Here is a 19,000-nt window from a genome sequence, read left to right as displayed (position 1 = left end):
AAAGTTGCTTAAAAATTAAATTAGATATTTTATTGGCGTAAAACTTGTTTTTATTTTATGTAGCTGAAGGGAAGTGGGTAAGAAGAGGGAGAAATAAGGGAAGATAGTTATGAGAAATTTTCACTTAGTTGTTTGTCTGAATCATATTCCCTAGTCCCTGTGATCATTTAGTTCTGACTCACAAACAAAAAAAATCATCAGTTTTAAGTATTTTATTTTATTAGGTACAATTTCAACTTTTTTAAGGTCCAGAAATGACATTTAATTACAAAATATCTTAATAAATTAAGGTTTTATTTTTTGTACCTGATAAAGAATTCAAAGAGTTTTTACAACGTAGTGTATTTTAACTTAAATTTTGTATATACTAATTTCTGCATTTAAAGAATTTTTTTTTTTAAACTGCATATTTATCAGACTACGTAGTACACAGGCTATACAAGAATTAAGAATTACTACTTTGTTTTAAAATTTAAATATGGTATATCTTCATCAAACAGAAGTTCACCGAACGTTTCAGGAATCTCTAATCTCATTTCATATTCATTTGGACTGATTTTTTAAAGTTCGCCAAAATAATTTTTATTAAAAGTTAGTCTGTCTTTAAATTAACACAATCGATCTATAATTACTTGGATGTTACACCAGATTTTTATGTTTTCTAATCAAGTGAAACTCTCAACGGACTAAAATAACGATCCAACCATTTACTACATCCCCTCCCTTCCTACTGTTTGAACGAACTGGCCGATAAATGATATCCATGTTAGCAACCTAAATTAACGAAAATTTCTTCCCTTTCATAATATCCATCTATATCCATAATCCCAAAAAATTGCATAAATACTGTACTTTTGTAATCGATTTGATCTATGTATTAAATTTTTTGTCGAACTTTCCTGTTGGAATCTTCTACTTTATCCCAATGTATGCAGCTATGCAGTGCTTCTAATTGTTCCTATACAAACCAAATTGAGCTACTCTATAATTCACTTTGTCTGTCCGTCCTTACGCTACGTTATTTTCTTAGGTTAGGTTTTCTATTTAGTTTATGACCTACCTCGGTCATATCTGGATGGATTAGATCAACAATAAGAATCAGTCGATTTTCTGAACTTGGATTGAACACCTAAAAATATTTTAAATAAGAAAATTATATGAAAATAGTTACCGATAGAAAGAGAGAAAAAAATTGTTGGAATTTTATAAATACTAAAATACTTGCCATCAAAAGAAATACTCTTGACTGTCTAACAAAAGCATAGAATTAATACAGACAAATAAATATAAACTTATTAGGCTCTATCTGTAGAGATATATTTTGAGTATTTATTAGAAATACGTATGAGATTACATGTAATAATTTTTATGTCAGCAACGCCAATTTTTAAATAATTCCAAACAATAGACCAAACAATATTGAGATTTTATGTCAACACAATACTTCCCCAGGGAGAGAGGGGACATCGGGCTGTTTATTACGCTAGTCCCCAAATTCTTATAATAACGTTTTTATTATTCGTTGGCTTAACAACCATGGGGAATTTTATTGAATTTTGAATGATTTGTACATTTAGTTGAGTGTCCAAACGTTTCAACCACTAATTTTAATCTACAGAAGGAGTAATTTTGTGTATCATCATTGGTGATGTACATCAATTTATCGGCCATTGTCTTATCCCTTTAGATCCCTGATACTTCCCAGATTTGTAAATAAATACTGACCTCATGTTCAAAGCTGTCATCAAAAACAATGACCTTCCCCTCTTCCCACGTCACAATATGGTCTCCACCACTGATGATCATGCGAGGTTCCTCACTAAAAAATAAAACAATAACTGTTGAGTCTAATTGCAGCGAAGATTTTTGAATGAAATTATGAGGTCAGTTATTAATAGGGCTGGGATAAAAAAGAAAGACATAAATTGGAGGAAACTAATCAAGGAAAAGGCGGTGCAAGTATTCCTATTTTGCTCATCATATCTCGGTTAACACACATTCACCGGACTGAGTGGAGCTTTGATCTCGTCATTGTTCTGTTAATCCAACTTTTTAAAAACTTGCTTCTATGTAATTTAATTGATTGGCATTAAAATATATAACAAAAGGACAGACAGACAAAACAGTTATAAAGTTGTTGTGCTACTCGATAAATTATGATTAAACCAATTACCTCAAATCTCCTTCTTCACGTTTAGGTACAACCAATGGCAAATGAGCTCTGTACAAATAAAATACATTTTATATCATATTTTCATTTAAAAGATATATTAGAAGTTCCCCATTGCATGAGAACTTTACCCCAAAGTTGGTGAAAAACCCCTCAAAAAACATTGAAAGCCCCCATAAAAAATGCCCTAATATTTTTACAAATCAGGTAAAGTTTTTACATTTGCGAGTCTTTTTAAAATCAATAGGAAGGGAAAGAATAACACAGAAAAGAGTTTCTGGTAATAATTTTAAAACCCAATGCTAAAGTTTATTCATTTGTAAAAAAAATGATAACTTCCATAAGTATAGCTGACTGACTGACGGACAGACAAAGTGAATTCAAGAGTAGTCTAGCTATTAAAAAGTCTTAAATATCAATAAAAAAAATCATAGAGGAATTTTTAAAATACCTAATGTTTCTGTTTCTCAGTGTAATAATTTAGATTTTGGTATAGATATTAAAATGTATTTCCTAAGTCTAAAGTTGAAGCCCCCAACATGGGGGTGAATATGCGCCCCGGCTGTGATGTATGAATATGCTATGGTTCCCAAGGGTGTGTTCACAGCATTCTTATAATCCTAGAATATAAAGTAGTAAGGTTTTTAGCATGCAGCTTAAGATCTCAATAACTACTAAATTGATTGGGTTTTCTTTTTCAGGTCAGTTTCATATAGGTTCTATGGTTTTATTAGGTTATTCTGTGGTATCCGCCGAGGATAAATGGCAGACACCGGAGTTCAATTAGATTACGGCAGTGTGAACAGACGTGGACACCTTACTATAGAGAAGCTACGCTTCTCTAGCATTCACTAGATAATAATCAACATCTATTTCAGTTGTCACTTTATTGAAGGTCTAAAGAGTACTAAAGCTATATACAACAAACAATAACTACACAGATAGGAATAAATAATCATAACATAAAAGCATTATAATACATATACAATAGTCAGTTTGGGCAATAATGATCCCCCATCCCTGGAAAGGGTGGGGGAATTAACAATACAGTTATAACCATAATAAAGCTTGTCAGATTCAATCATTAATTTTAGACATAGGGAGGGGGTCGGCAGACCCCTTCCCCAGGACCCGGTCAGGGGTGCTATAGGCATGGCTCACGGTTGCCGAATACCACAACTCTCCCCTCGGAAGGCTGGGAGAGGGTTTCCCTACCAGACTTCCGACAGTGGTTGAGGCCTTCGGTCCGCTCCTTAGGGCTAAGATATATACAAATGATAATGATTCAATGGAATCCTAGTGGTGAGTGTTTCTCAGGGCTGATGGGCTCCCACCGTGGGATAGAAGGCAGAGGCTGGCTTTGGTTGGACACGTAGTTCAGCGCCGGCAGGTGTCAGGTTGGCGGGTGGCACAATTGTTGCTGGGACGGTCAGCAGCGGGGCATTCTGGTTGTTGTTGGCAGCGGCTGGGGCACTGGCTGCCAAGTTGACCGTCTGGGCGGCAGCCTGACCTCCCGAGGGGCCGCGGGGTCTTCCAGAGGGCGGTCCTGGCCTGCCTGGGCGGTCATGCCCGCTATCGGCTGATTGCATGGACACCATTTCCTCGGCTGCTTCCCGGCCGATGGGAATGGCATCCCAGTCTACTGAAAAGTCCCGGGACTTGGCATGGGTAAGCCGGGCTCTGGCCAAGGCCTTCCTGTACAAAGTTGGATGGTACAGGAACACTTGTGACATCGCATTCATGGCGGCCCGTACACCTCCTTGTGCTGCTGCCAGGGAAATGATGGTCAGGTCCCCCAGCAGTTTGAGGATTAACAACAGCAAGCACAGTATGGCTGCGCCATCTCCCCACTCGTGAATGGCTTGTCTGAATCCAGCCCAGACATCCAGGGCGGCCTCTCCTTCCTCCGCCAGTCGGTCGATGTTGTAGGACACTATCCCATGGTCTCCTGTGGCCGAACAGCTACCTTGCTGAACGCATGAGCCATAGGACAGGCCGGTCAGCATGGCGCTTTTATACGCTGGGAACGCCAGCAGTTGCTGCCAGTCGTTCAACTCAGCCTGCGAATACAAGCCCCCTGAACTGAAGTCATCCAAGGGTTCTGTCAGCAGCTGCTTGGGCGTATCCAGCGGGGATGGCCTCTTCTTAGGAGCGGGGGTTAACTCTATCCAGCCTTCCTCCGCGTGCACAGTCAGGGGGTATGTGGAGGAGCAGGGAATCTTGGTGGCGTGGCCGCTATACACTCGTGTCACGGCGTCTACAAATCCTGTGGGCTCCACTGGTACTTTGTCCCAACATTCCTTGTGTTCACGGAAAACATATTTGTTGCGTTGGCAGGTAAACTGGAGCAGGACATCTCCCCTCAGCACCGAGAACGTGCTCCCCTGGACACGCACCGGGTGGGCCGGGTCTAATTGCTGGAGCTTCCAGCAGTTGGCCGCTACTTCTTCTGCTGCTGTGCTTTTCATGCGTGTCTCCAAAGTGAATCCAATATAACCTGCATGTATCTGGGCCTGCAAGGGGACATCAACATCCCTGGCCGATACTCTGGGCAGCGCTGCCGCGGCTGGGTCAGCTGCCACGAACAATGCTGGGTGGTTGGTGGCATGGGCCTCAAAGTCGCAGTTCACTATTGAGGTGGGGTTGGTCATGTTGATGAAAAACTGGGCTTGATGGTCAACCAGGAACGCATCCATCACTAGGCTAGGCTGGAGGCTGCGGATCAGCCTCAAGGGGCAATCTCTCCCCAGGTGGTCCCACACGTAGGTTGCTTCCCCAGTGATGCAAGACAGCTCAGAATGGGGACATTCTAAGGCCAGGTGGTCAGATTGGGACTCCACCCGTCCATCCTCTACTACGTAGGTCTCTTCCTTGACCAGCAGCCGTCGCTCCTGGAGCACTAATTCATTGCGGTACAGCTGGCCCTCGAAGTGGACGTCCTCCCCTTCACAACCCACCCCCTCGGGGCTGTTGACGAGGGCGCCCACCATATCGAGGGTGAAGAACAGGGGATGGTTCAGCTGGAACGTCAGTGGCTGGGTATTGCCTGGCAGCGTGTAGACTCGGTTCCTGGCCAGGTCTCGGCACGTTTCTGGATCTATCTTGGTTGGCCTCATGAGGGTGGGGACCGAGGTCACCTTGAGGTGACCCCATACCCCACACCTGAATGTCCACTGGGACACAGTGAGCTGGCAACTGTATCCTGTTGTTTCCCTAATCTTGACTTGCTGCAGGACGTGTACTTCATGGCCCAGGGGCACCTCCTGGTGTAGCGGTTCCGTGTTACACATCTTTTCTTTATTGTAGGCTGTGACGTGGGTGGGGTTGGCACAGTCCCATCCACCAGTGTGAGAAGCTACCAGACAGCCATCTGCCTCACGCACGCGGCTGGGGATCTTCGGCTCGGGTCACGGCTGCTTCTCGGGGCTGGACACGGCTGGGCTGCTCCTGGCTAGATACAAGTTTCCATTGAGCGTTATCTTGGTGTGGCCGGGGCACCCCGATACCCTCCCCAATGACAGACTGGTAGGCGACTGGCGCTTGCCTGGGTGTCGGCTCCCCTAGCCCCAAGGGGTCCCTTCCCTTGTCCATGGCATGCCCAGTGGCATGGGGCTGAAGTGCGTGTGGCACAGGCTCGCCCTGACTCACGTCCCTCCCCTGCCCTAGGAACTCAGGTGCATGTGGCACAGGCAAGTCCTTATATCCCCAAATTTCAATCTCCCCAGCCTCTGGTGCAGGGGGCACAGGCAAGGCTGGGGTTTTACAATGGTTTGGATACAACACATTTGTCAAATTTAACTTATCCTGGCTCGACTGGAAGTGCTGGGCAGCTGGGTTCCTTCGGCTGGCAGGGGGCGCTGGATGGCGTGTAGTTGGGCTCTCCCTGCAGGCTGGTGGCGCTGGCTGGCTGGGGGTGACGGGTGTCACCCCTTCCTCTGGGACTGCTGGCTCGTTCCAGGTTCCAGGTCTCTCGGTGGCGGCGACGGTTGTCGCCCCAGGCACCAGGTTGGGGGCTGGCTTGTTCCAGGATCCAGGTATCTCGGTGGCGGCGACGGTTGTCGCCCCAGGCACCAGGTTGGAGGCGCTGGATAGCACCCCCCAGTCATCGCAGGTGGCGGCGCCGGGTGGCGCCCCATACATCGACTCTGATGCGCTGGCTAGCGCCTCCTGCCTCTCTCGTTCAGCGGCCTCCCCGTACACCGCCTCAGTGACGCTGGGTAGCGCCCCTCCACTCTTGCTGGGTAGGCTTGGTCGAGCAGGCTCCATCATGTTGAGGCTAAAAGGCTGGGGCCTCAGAACTTCTGGCTCGGCGATGTTGTTGGGCTGCACCAACTCCGGCCCCAGGTGGTTGAGACTGAAGCCCAGGCCAACCCGGTTGGGTTCAGCCGCACCGCCCAGTACGTTGATCCTAGCTGGGACGGTCCCAAACTGCGGCATCCCGTCGGCTCAGCCCGCTGCGTTAGGGGCGGCTGCTTGCTGCGGTGGTGCTGGGGGCGCGCTCCCTTCCATATGGGCCACTCTGCTGGGCTTTCCTGGGGGAGCACCCTTGTCGGCGGTGCGCCTGCGGCCGGCTACCTGGTCCCAGTCAGCTCTGCACTCGGCCGCCGTGTGGCCGGCATAGTGGCAACGTTCGCACTTGGCAGAACGGTCACGGCGTGGCTGGGTGCGTCTCTCCTCTAGGCTGACTTCCATAGGCGTCGGGCAGTCTCGAGCTTGGTGGCCTTTCCCTTGGCAGCGGAAACAGCGGCCTGGAACCTTGTCATCTGGAGCGACCTTCCCCATCTGGTGGAGACCCGGAGCCAAGGCGCCAATCTCCATTGGCTCCGACTCGTCATATTGGGGCAACTGGATGCTGGCTGATCCTGTGAGCCCGTCGGTAGCGTCCACTAGGCACACACCCTCCTTCAGCTGCTTGGTAATCATTGTGACGGTGAACATGGCTCTCCGTGTGTACTCAGGTACACTGGTGATCTCATGACTCATCATTTCACGTTTCACATTAGCGTTACGAATGCCACGATTTAATTCGTCCACTAATAACTCGAGATCCTCATGGCTGTAGGCGTCCCTATACAAAGCACACTTTGTTGATATGTATGCTTGTATAGGTTCTGTCGAGTGTTGCCTGTAATCCCTAAACGCTTGTTTAAGCGTCTGGGATTCAAAGGCGGGACGAAATAACATTTCACACTCGGCCTTGACCTGTTCGTAGGTCAAGGCTTGGCCTGCCTCGCCAAACAGATGAGAAGCCATTTCCGCCGCTTGCCCTACCAGTGACAGTAAAAGGGCGTTGCGGCGGTTGAGGGAGTCATGGGGCGGCACGCGGTAAGCCGCCCATGACATCTCGAGTCTGCGGATGTGGGAGCTCCAAGATTGCTTGGGCGGTCCTCTATACTCCGGCAGGTTACTCAGCATCAGCTTGCGGTACTCGGCTGGAGCCGGCTGAGGGTCATCCTGGAGCCATCCTGGGGCTTGGTCGCCTCCTGGCGCTTGCGGCTGTTCCATCGGGTCAACGGTTCAACGGCGGGACACAAGGATATAGGGCAATATTATAAATGGTTTGTCACTTGAGGCTTTCTAGCCTAACAGCCAACACTGTTTTATCACTAGGTTGGTAGTTTAGTTACAAAGATATAACTTAGCTGTACTTATCACTAGTTGGATTCTGAGGTTGTAGAGTAGGCTGGTAGGGGTAGATAGGTGTTGAGGGTCTGAACTGCTGTCAGGAACTGATTTGGTTTTCCTTTATCACACTATAGATAGGAGGGAGAAGCTTGTGATTCTTTATCTTTCTAAAAATACCTCTGTTAGATGCTATGGAGTAGCTCCGCTCCGGTGTGTGTGTGTGTGCGTGAAATCTCCTGTCCTTGCAACGCGCTAACGCACCGTCAAATCCGCGCACACAGGTAAAACGCGCACTTATCCCTCAACTCGCTCTCTCATTGGTCCGCTTTGTCCGTTGAATTTTATGATATTTCCGCACTCCGTTGCGCGACCCGTAAATGGCGCTCTGTGTTCCCGGTCACTAGCTCCACACCGTGGGCGGACTTAGTCAAGTGTGGGTAGGAGGGGGGAAGCGCGTGAGGGGACGGGGTAAATCCGTCCGTTCCCCCTGTGAGGAAGGGGGAGTGCTGTGGGTTTGAGGTAACTGTGTGATGAGGTAATGGTGCCCTTTCTCCTTAATCCTAGGCTTATCTGTTATGTCACCTTGATTGTATTTCCTTAAATGGAGAGTGGGCCCCTCCCTTTCCTCTGGAATAAGGGGTGTATTTTTGTTGTGCTGTAGGCTTGGGGTGGTTAGATTGTTTATCAGGGCATTGTTATATTACATCTAGCTTCTATTTTTGTCCTTATCACAATACATAACAGATTTGTTTACCAAACCCGTTCTATTTTTAGTTGTTATCACAATACACAACAAATCCAAGCCTGTTCTATTTTTAGCTTTATCACAATACACAACAAATTGTTTGCCAATCTTTGCTCATAAATCTATTGTTTAACCATCACACTAGGGTGGTAATCCCTACAATGTGATATAATATCTGCTTTTCTAGATGGGTGGCTGCGTTGTAGCCTCTCAGGATACTTGGAGTTGACGTAGTTTTCTCTGCTTTGGTGCACTACACTCGTATGTTGGCTCGCAGCTCGCAGCTATGTGGCGTGTTTCAGCCTATCGGCGGCAGGGAATGTCCCGTCCTGCTAGCGCCGCTGATCCAAATCCGGCTGATGGCGGCAGGGAATGTCCCGTCCTGCTAGCGCCGCTGGTTCGGATCCTGCTATCTCTTGCAGTAAGGTTGGCCTAGTTTCAGCCGTTTGCACTTATTTGGCGTGTTTCAGCCAGTCCGCAGGCCTGTTTCAGCCCTTTGAGCGCCCAATTCTCCGTTAGATGTCGGCGCTTCTCGCGGTTCTCCGTCAAGTTTCGCTGTTTCACTTCCACAACTGCCGGATGCAGAGTTAGACCTTGCTATCCAGGGTGGGTAATTCAGGTTGCTTGTGTCAGTTTTGCCAGTTTCACTGCTGGGAGTACCTTAGCCTCAGCTGCGCGTCTGCTCTACACTTGTGGTTTGCCGTAATCTCACACAGCTGTCACCAAAAGTTGTGGTATCCGCCGAGGATAAATGGCAGACACCGGAGTTCAATTAGATTACGGCAGTGTGAACAGACGTGGACACCTTACTATAGAGAAGCTACGCTTCTCTAGCATTCACTAGATAATAATCAACATCTATTTCAGTTGTCACTTTATTGAAGGTCTAAAGAGTACTAAAGCTATATACAACAAACAATAACTACACAGATAGGAATAAATAATCATAACATAAAAGCATTATAATACAATAGTCAGTTTGGGCAATAATGATCCCCCATCCCTGGAAAGGGTGGGGGAATTAACAATACAGTTATAACCATAATAAAGCTTGTCAGATTCAATCATTAATTTTAGACATAGGGAGGGGGTCGGCAGACCCCTTCCCCAGGACTCGGGGGAGGGCCGTTGGCCCTTCCCCGAACCCCGGTCAGGGGTGCCATAGGCATGGCTCACGGTTGCCGAATACCACAATTCCATTATCAGATTAAAGTCTTGCTATGGATTTAAGCTATTTTTTGTCAAGATTTCGTGATTTTCTATTATTCTTTGCTTCGTCCTGCATGTCCATCCAAGATTTTTTGTGCTTCGCTGCTTATGGATGTTCCTTTTTTTATCCAGACTTTATTGATGCGATTGACTCACATACTAGTTACATATCGCATTGTATTACAGGCAAATTTTAAAATTAAAAAATTATAAGATTAACTGTGACATGATGCTAAAAACCGGTCCTAATCCAGCGGATATTTATCTCTTTCCAAGCCATAATGAGAATAAAGTTACCTTTATAAGATTGCATGTAGACTTTGCAATTTTGCACATATCATCAGGGAACGAGGGATAGTTAAATCCATGAAAAAGATATTGTTTCCATTGCTCTCTGAAACATAGACAATAAATTTAACAAATGTATAAATGATCACATAAAAGTGAAGGAAAATATTTTTTTGGCGATTCCAGGGGCGATTACCCAAAATAGTTATATACCACCCCTGGACATTATATCGGTTAAGATTTAGATAGACATCCTGTTACTTTTATATAAAGGATTTAAAATTTAGTTTTAAAATCAGGTTAACGAGATTTTCGCAGACCCCCGATGGGGTATTACTCAAAGAAAGACCTTCACTGTTCGTACAAAGACCTTTCTGCATTTATTACTTCAACTGAATTCAAGTCAAGTAAGACAACAAACAGCTCAATTACACGATCATTGGTTAGAAGTCCAAACTGGTGCATTGTGATTCAAGTTGCGCTGAATTACAGGTAAACAAATTATTTTCTATTAGTGACACGAGCCAGACATAACAGCAGTAGGAATCACATTTATAGTCGTTTGACGTTGTATGATTCAGACTTCTTTACGACACCTTCCTACGGCACGCTGCAATTTCCACTAATAACACTCAGAGAGGGAGAGAGGACAATGGACTATTTATTACACCAGTCCCCAAAGTTTTATAATAACGTTTTCTCATATTCATTCGAATCCGGTGGATAGGAACCGGTTCTCATCCATACGAAAAAACTATGTCTAGCATCGTATTATATCCAGCTTTCTACGAATATAAAAATGTACAATCATAAGATTGAAACGAGTTTTTTTAGCCAGTGCCTTCGGCACCTCGGGGCTAAAAAAACTAGTTTTAATCTTATAATTGTACATTCTATATCCGCAGAAAGCCGTTTATAATACGATGCGAGAAATAACTATTCTTATTCGTTGGCTTAACAACTTTGCAAACTTTAGTGAATCTTTATTGGTTGCTTCAATAAGTTGAATTTTCAAACTTTTCAACCAAAAATTTGTATCTACAGAAGGGGTAATTTTGTATATTATCATTGGGGATGTACATCAATTTATCTGGCAATGTCTTTTCCCTTTAGATCCCTGAATACCACTAATATGTTGAATGTTGATTGAAAACATAAAAAAGTTTGACGGATTATTGTGTTTGACTGAACATCTCTGGAGTAATAAAACTATCCTTACTTGATAGTGTTAACAGCTGATTCCGCATAGGTAATGTTTGCTTCTGTTGCTACTCTAATTAGTTCAATTCCTTCATCTCTAAAAATTAAATATTAAGATATTACAGTTAGGTATTAAAAGATCATTGATTTACAAGCCATTTTGTTTGGCTTGATTGATTTTAGATTTATTGTTAACCATTAACAGTCGGGCCCTCTTCAGGACCTCAATCGATCAGGGGTTGGATGTTTGATAGGTTATTAGAAGTGCTTTTCAGGGAAGATACTTGTTTGGAGAGTTAAGATAACCCCCCATAAAATTATTCAGTTCATTGGCAGTAGCTCCTCCTTTAATGAAATCCAACTACAAACTCACTGTAAGGATGGGTGGAGCCACATGTATTTACGCATACCTTATTGCTTCCCAGTTGGCTTCAAGCTCTCTCAAAAAATCCTAAACAACAAAAAAATTCATCAAAATGACATCATTTTGAAAACTTTAACGTTATTGTCAGTTTTAGACCAAGATTAAAGATTCAAATGGGGATTAAAAAATTGATAGATTTTTAATGACCAGGGCTTACTAACAAATTACATTAATTTTTCCTGTCCTATCTATTCTAAAAACAAAGATTTTTGGTGCAGATGCTTAAACCCCCCCTTATACTCGCATCATTAAAAAGAATCTAAAGATTCATGACCTGGTAACCAGTTTCCTCGACAGTCCAAACTGGTTTAGCTCTCAAGTTGGGCGCATAGTGGGCACATCTTTGGAACCTGAAGTCAGATTTTTAATTTTGATTTGATTTGTGCTTAGTATACTTTTAAGTCTCTTTAGATACTACTAATGACTAAAAAAAACAAATAAATGTTAAGTTAAGCTAAACAATTTCTTTTTCATCATGGGAATTAATCGCAATTTAATAGGGGAGTATGATACATTTTTAGATTTAGTTTTTTTTTATTTTGCATGAATTTAAACCTTTAACACATAATACAAAACAAAAATCATTATATATATTATAGGGAGATATACAGTAATAAAGATTCAAAACTTTATAGAACTCGTTTTGTTTTAAAATATAATGTACCCAGGGGGGGAGGGAACATTGGGCTGGTATTACACTAGTCCCCAAAGTTTACATTAGTTTTCTTATTCGTTGATTTAAAAACTTTGGAGACTTTTATATTTGTTGTTTCATTAAGTCGAGTGACCAATCATTATTGTAATCTACAAAAGGGATCATTTTGTGTAACATCATTAGGGATGTATATTAATTTATCCCTTTGTGTCCCTGATATGTACCTGTCTTTATAGATTTTAACATCTACTAGAAAATCATAAACCGCGTACAGTTCTTTTGTCTTTCCAAGATATCTATACAAACAAATATTTTTTTTATAATTTCTAGATTCTAATTAGAGTTGAGTAGCGGGGCTACTCTAAAACCAGGATAGTTCCGTTAAACTAACCAGTTGTCCCAGTGTTCTTTACTTCTTAGTATTAAAAGTAAGCTTTACCGATTTTAAAAAGTTACAAACATAGAGCAACAGAGAATTATTTTCTAAGACTTTGAGATGATAAAAAATAAAATTTGATGAAAATTTGATAGCATATAGTAAAAATGCAGGAAATACACACATAAAAGGAGTTTTAAAAACACAGTAAACGTTTTGCAGGCCTTTGTTATGGAGAACCAAATCGACAGAAATTGGCAAGCATTTTAAAAATTTCAAATTTCCATACGGTATAGAGGAAGCAAAACTCAAATTTAACCGCTTTCATGCCTGAATTGAATTACCTTCTAGACCTATCTAATAACTTAACCCTATCAACAATCTTTTCTCTTTGTTACGCAATAAAATCAATTTATAGAGTTGCTATGCTCCTTAATAATAGATATATACCTCATTGGTCTGTCAAAATCCTTGACACATCCAATAAGAAGTTTTTTGTCTTCCTAAATAAATAAAAAGGTCAAGAATTTCCATGGAGAGTTAGATATTAATCTGTAGAATAAACTGTTACCCAAAGTTATCGCATTCTTTGGCTTAAAAAAATTTGAGTTCAAAATCTTGATTTTAAACTTCATAATCAACAATTTAAGTCTATAGAAAAATTTATTTTGTTTATCATCAATGGGAATTTCATGTACTGTCTTATCTCTTAAGGTCCATGAAAATTTTAGGGAAGCTTATTATAGGTCACAGTACGGTTTTAGGCTATTTTTTTTTAGATTAAAGCTTTAGAAAGGTTTTAGGCTTTTTTCTGCTCCCCTCTTCCCCCTTTGAATTTATAGCTCCTAGATGCTATAGGTGCATTTTGTATTAAAGCTAAAGATCTTGGAAAATAATGGTTCAAATGTGTTGTAATCAGGGAAGCTTTAACTTTAATGTCTTGGGGTGGTTTTGGGCTATTTTGCTGACCTCTTCCACCTTCTCCTAGAGGCTAGGGGTGAAACAACAAGTAATATAAAACTTACCAAAGTTTTTGGTATCAAATCTTCTATAATCTTCCTTTCCTCATCATTACTGTAATAAATTTAAAAAATTAAAATCTAATTCCAATCTAACAAAAGCACCCCTTCACATTTTCTGTTGGATTCCCCCCTTACGCACGCCCATAAAAGATTTTTGAAAGGAAAGAAAAATGAAGTATATTTCTATACATTGTTTTAAAAATCTAAATTAAGCAATTTTTCATTTAAAAGTACTGTTCTTAGTAAATGGTAATAAAAGCAAAGTTGTAATGAAAAGCATATACAATATACATATACTGTTACATTGTTGTAGAGTTGGGGAGACTTAACTGTGAAGTCAACATCCTTTGCTTAGAACAAATCAGTAACTGGACAAAGTGTCTTAAAAATCAGCCATGTAATGTCATAAAAATGAGAGAGATGAGAGGCCAGGAGTGGGAAAAGAAAAGCCTAAAAAAAATGGACAATCCCTCATTTTTATGACGTCACAGGGCTGATTTTTGTCCAGTTACAAAAATCAGTTAACGCCATTTAATTTTGTGTATCATATAGATTCATATTTTTAAATTGTTATATTTTATTAATACTTACATTTGTAACTGCTCATAATTATTCTCAACAAATTTTTTAACCCTATATGGAAACAAAATGAAACCATTATTCTGAATATAAAGCAAGCAAGGACGAAGATATCCAATAGTAGTATAGTGAATTAAGATAAAAAGAGAGAAAATATAAAACATAACGCATAATTAAAATTTTAAAAAAAGGAAAATAGAGACAGATTATGAGAGGTTGACTAACAATGAAATAGTAGCTTAGAATGATACTTTTATACTAAAAAAATAATCTCCAAATTATTTTTATGTATATAAATTATTGAAATCAAAGACGACTCTCAAACTGCTATATCCATTCTTAGCCAAAGTTAGAGTAAGTATGATAAAATTTGAGTGACGTATAAGCAGACAAACATTTTAGAGATTACTGTTTTGGATGACTCAATACAAATGACTAAAAAAATTAACTGGTGGAAGAAGTGAAAACTATATGTCTTTAAAAATAAAAATTGGTAGAAAACGTTAACATAAACAAACACACACAAAAAGGAAAGCCAATGGCTTCACTGTTTTAAGTAAACCTATTAAAAATGGTTTTCATTGTCTTTCCTGTGAGCTAGGGCCCGTAGGAACTTGAAATCATTCCTGAAAATAAAGTTATTTTAATTATGTTTAAAATTTATTTCTTTATAGATAAGCTTTTTTTAAAAAAAAATTCCTTTGTAAATAAGCATCAGTATATGTCATGGTCCTAGTATGTTCAGCTATCAAATCTTTTATTTACCTGACACCTCTGTTGAGCTGACATACTAAAATGCAGGTGAAGATCCTCAGGACCATTCTCTGGTAATGATTCTTCTATTAACTTGACTTCTAAGTCAGGGTCCTCTAGAGTATGCTTAATTTTCTACACTAACTTACCTTACACATATGTAAGAATCCTGTGCGGTTTGGTCTAAAGCATGGCCTGGCCATCTTGAGTATGTTCAGATATCAAAGCTTTTACTTACCTTACGCCTATATCAGGGTACTCTGAAGTGTATTCAGCTATCAATTCTTCAACTCTTCTGAACTGGCCACTAAAATTAAAGCTTACTAAATAAGAGAAGTACTATGTTACAGGGATCTAAAGGGATAAGACAATGGCCGATAATTTGAAATACATCCTCAATGATGATACACAATACCAACCCTTTTCTGTAGATTGCAATTAAAGGTTAAAATGTTTGGACACTCAACTTAATAAACTAACCGGTCAAAATGCAATAAAAGTCCCAAAAATTGTTAGGCTAACGAGTAAGAAAACTTTGGGGACTACTGTAATAAACGGCCATTGTTTAAACATACATAACCACAAGGAAAAATATTATTAAAGGTTCTGATTTTAAGTAACAACATGAAATTTGAAAGCTAACCTGATGAATAACTGTTCCAGGTAGCATTGAAGAAAGAAAAGCTTCTCCTCAGAGTTTGCCTCTGTGTCTAAAAAGCAGATTGTTAAAAACCTGAGGTGGGTTCTTAAAAAAAAATTACCCCACTAAAATCAATTTGGAACATTATAACCAGTGGGGAAAAGTACAAAATTTGGTAATATTGATTCTTAAAAAACTTTTACCCCACTTATTATAATGTTCCAAAGTGATTTTTTGAGTGGGGATAAAACATCCTCATTGGAACATTATTTTGAAATTTGGAAGATTTTTTAGGTTTTTGTCTTTGTTGATTTTTTTGACATGATTTTTATGCTTAATTTAAATATTTGAAAATTTGAAAAATCTCTGAATTAAAAAAAAAAATATTCCAAATTTAATTGTGACTACCCCACTCGGTCTTTTGGAACATTATTTTGGTACACTATTTATTTCAATTCAATTTTTTTTTAAGAATGACATTCGCATTTACCCCATTTAATGTTCCAAAAAAATGGGAAAACAAGGGAGAAATTGAGTGTTCCAAAGTTCAGTGGGGTAAGGTTTTTTAAGAACCCACCTCTGTTTGGTTTAGCAATAGTAAATTTACAGATTTTTTGACATAACCTCCACCCTTGTGTGAGATTTTAAGATTTAGTTTTGATTCAGCTGTCCCAATATTTTAGGAATGTGTAACTGTCAAACTCTTATAAAAGATTATAAAATAAAGCAAATGTATTTTTCACTTATGAATGCGTGATTAAAGGGTGAAAAAACATGAAAACATGATTATTGTGTAGATTTTAGTAGTCTTAATAACCTTAAACTAAATTGAGATAAATAAAAGAGGATAAAGATTTATAGACATGTAAATAAAATACAACAGACCAACTTACAATGACATAGAGTAGCTTCTCTGGATTGAAAATACTTACCAACCATGGTTTCCAGAACATTTTGTAGAAACTGCAATGCTCTGTCATTCTTATTGTCAATTTCGGAGTTATTCTTCAATAGATCTGTTCGGATGGTTAATATATCATTACATTTCATTAATCGATAAATTGGATGTTGCACAAGATCCATCCCCTCCCCTCCTACTAGATGAATAAACATTAGAGTGTAGATCTGTTGAATAAACTGACAAATAAATGAGGTTCATATTAGTCAACTAAATTGACGACAAATTTTCCCCTGACAATATATCCACGTTTTATAAATCACTTCTTTGATTAAAAAAGAAAAAATGCTTTAACAATCAAGCCTTTAACTTTTAGAAAATTTTAGAAACACTTTTTAGAAAATCCAGTTTCATGACTATGGTTAATAAATTGGTGTACAACCCCATGATGTTACACAAAATTACTCCTTCTGTAGATTACAATAAGAAGAGTTTGGACGACACTCAACATAGTAAACCAACGAATCAAAATATAATCAAAGCCTCCAAAGATTAAGAAAACGTTATTATAAAACTTTGAGGACTAGTGTAACAAACAACCCAATGTCCCCTTCCTCCCTGCTAATTAAAAAGTCAACATAAAATCTTGTTAGGGGAAAAGTATTGAATGGATATATTCCTATGATTAATTCAATATCGTTCAGCCACAGCTCAGAAACCAAATCTTTACTAAAAAATATATATTTAAAATTAGCTCAACGCATCCAAACGTGTTTAAATTTGAGGCTTAGTCGCTGCTGACGAACGCCTGCCGAGCCCTGAACTAAATTGAATATTGGCAAGGGCATCAACAATAATAAAAATCAATAATTTGAGACATACAAATAAAATTACAGTTACCTAAAGATTTTGGACAGAGACTGGCAATAAAATTAACAAAATGATTATCAATGATATTTTTATACATTATTTTACCCCACTGTGCTTTGATACTTCATTATAATCGTAATTGATGAATTGTGCCAACCTTTAGTGTCAACTTAACTTTACTGAGCATTACAGACAGGCAAACCGATACTATAAGATTATAGAATGTCTGCGCTTCTGAAAATTTAGTTTAACCTGTCTAATGTTGAAATTATGATTCCCACGTCAAATATTTTGTTCAGAAGATCCTCACCAATTTTTCCTGCTTTGTGTTTAGAACTGAAAAAAGTATTATGGAGGGGCAATAGTAATATGGTCCTTTCCCTCAAAGATCTATTGAGTATTGATCTTTTTAATGAACTTAAAAAATGATGAGAGGGGAAGTATTTTTCTAAGGTGCTCTATCACTGCCGTTATAAACAGTACCAAATTAACCTAACCTAACCTGACCTAAACTTTTTATTATACATATAATTGCTGTTAGCACATGAAAAACTCCTCTTATTTGTTGAATGCAATACACCTACGACGGGGACTAACCCTGTGGAGATTTTACCCTTAGTGACCTAACCCAAAGGGGCTACCTTGTACTAGATATAACCTAACCTAACTCTGAGAAAATAATAACACATAACTACCCCCCACGCCTTGTATTAAATTTATTTAGATGCAAGGAGGTTGTGGTTAGGTGCTCGAATAGGCTATTTGAGGTTAAACAACCAAACCTTTTGTTAGTTTATTATAAAAACTAGTTGCCTCAACCCTACAATCTAAGAAGGGCGAAGGGGTTCAGTAAAAAACTATAAAGCCACTCAAATATATTTTAAAAAGCTTTCCTGAAAAGCACAACTAATTCGGACAACCAGTTTCTGAGATCTTTATCTTCAGAAAAAAGAAAATCTCACTACTTGATGTTATAAAATATAGAAATAATAAAACTACTTACTCTAACTCCTTCCATTGATTTAGAATAATTACTAATTTAGAATGAAGTGCTCGCTGAGACAGGGGGTGTGACGACAACACTTCTTCACACAACAGCAATGATTCTTCAGGGTTTTCTTAATAGAATAATTTCTAATTTAGAATGAAGTGCTCGCTGAGACAGGGGGTGTGAGGACAACACTTCTTCACACAACAGTAAGGATTCTTCAGGGTTTTCTTAATAGAATATCTATAGAGTAGTTGTCATGGAGACAGGGGGTGTGACGACAACACTTCTTCACACAACAGTAAGGATTCTTCAGGGTTTTCTTAATAGAATAATTTCTAATTTAGAATGGAGAGCTCGCTGAGACAGGGGGTGTGAGGACAACACTTCTTCACACAACAGTAAGGATTCTTTAGGATTTTCTTAAAAGAATAATTTCTAATTTAGAATGAAGTGCTCGCTGAGACAGGGGGTGTGACGACAACACTTCTTCACACAACAGTAAGGATTCTTCAGGGTTTTCTTAATAGAATAATTTCTAATTTAGAATGAAGAGCT

General features: G+C 39.8%; 3 protein-coding genes and 1 long non-coding RNA gene across 4 annotated transcripts; all 4 read right to left on the bottom strand.

Moving 5' to 3' along the window:
* Positions 1–859: 859 nt before the first annotated feature.
* On the bottom strand, positions 860–2,217 carry LOC145304691 (aspartyl/asparaginyl beta-hydroxylase-like). The gene is made up of 4 exons (XM_080146636.1): positions 2,174–2,217; positions 1,726–1,819; positions 1,061–1,129; positions 860–958 (listed from the first exon to the last, which is right to left on the bottom strand). Exons 2-4 carry the CDS (start codon positions 1,804–1,806, stop codon positions 878–880), a joined length of 231 nt encoding a protein of 76 aa, XP_080002762.1. The 5' UTR covers positions 1,807–1,819; positions 2,174–2,217; the 3' UTR covers positions 860–877.
* Positions 2,218–2,637: 420 nt separating this feature from the next.
* LOC145335228 (aspartyl/asparaginyl beta-hydroxylase-like) lies at positions 2,638–14,058 on the bottom strand. Its single transcript, XM_080180962.1, has 9 exons — positions 14,018–14,058; positions 13,718–13,766; positions 13,143–13,195; positions 12,541–12,612; positions 11,936–12,011; positions 11,648–11,688; positions 11,257–11,334; positions 10,047–10,143; positions 2,638–2,790 (listed from the first exon to the last, which is right to left on the bottom strand). Exons 1-9 carry the CDS (start codon positions 14,056–14,058, stop codon positions 2,638–2,640), a joined length of 660 nt encoding a protein of 219 aa, XP_080037088.1.
* An 800-nt stretch (positions 14,059–14,858) lies between these two features.
* Positions 14,859–16,736, bottom strand: LOC145335227 (uncharacterized). The gene is made up of 4 exons (XM_080180960.1): positions 16,619–16,736; positions 15,690–15,756; positions 15,285–15,353; positions 14,859–14,919 (listed from the first exon to the last, which is right to left on the bottom strand). The coding sequence occupies exons 1-4, from the start codon at positions 16,734–16,736 to the stop codon at positions 14,859–14,861; spliced, it is 315 nt and encodes a 104-aa protein (XP_080037086.1).
* Positions 16,737–17,202: 466 nt separating this feature from the next.
* Positions 17,203–18,624, bottom strand: LOC145304196 (uncharacterized). Its single transcript, XR_013874026.1, has 3 exons — positions 18,458–18,624; positions 17,707–17,790; positions 17,203–17,313 (listed from the first exon to the last, which is right to left on the bottom strand). It is a non-coding gene; the product is annotated as an uncharacterized LOC145304196 (long non-coding RNA).
* Positions 18,625–19,000: the final 376 nt, after the last annotated feature.

This window comes from Acartia tonsa, chromosome 13, assembly GCF_053477335.1.
Source record: "Acartia tonsa isolate MP-2025a chromosome 13, ASM5347733v1, whole genome shotgun sequence".
In the NCBI taxonomy this organism is placed as follows: domain Eukaryota; kingdom Metazoa; phylum Arthropoda; class Copepoda; order Calanoida; family Acartiidae; genus Acartia; species Acartia tonsa.
This window is presented reverse-complemented; position numbering and strand designations above follow the sequence as displayed.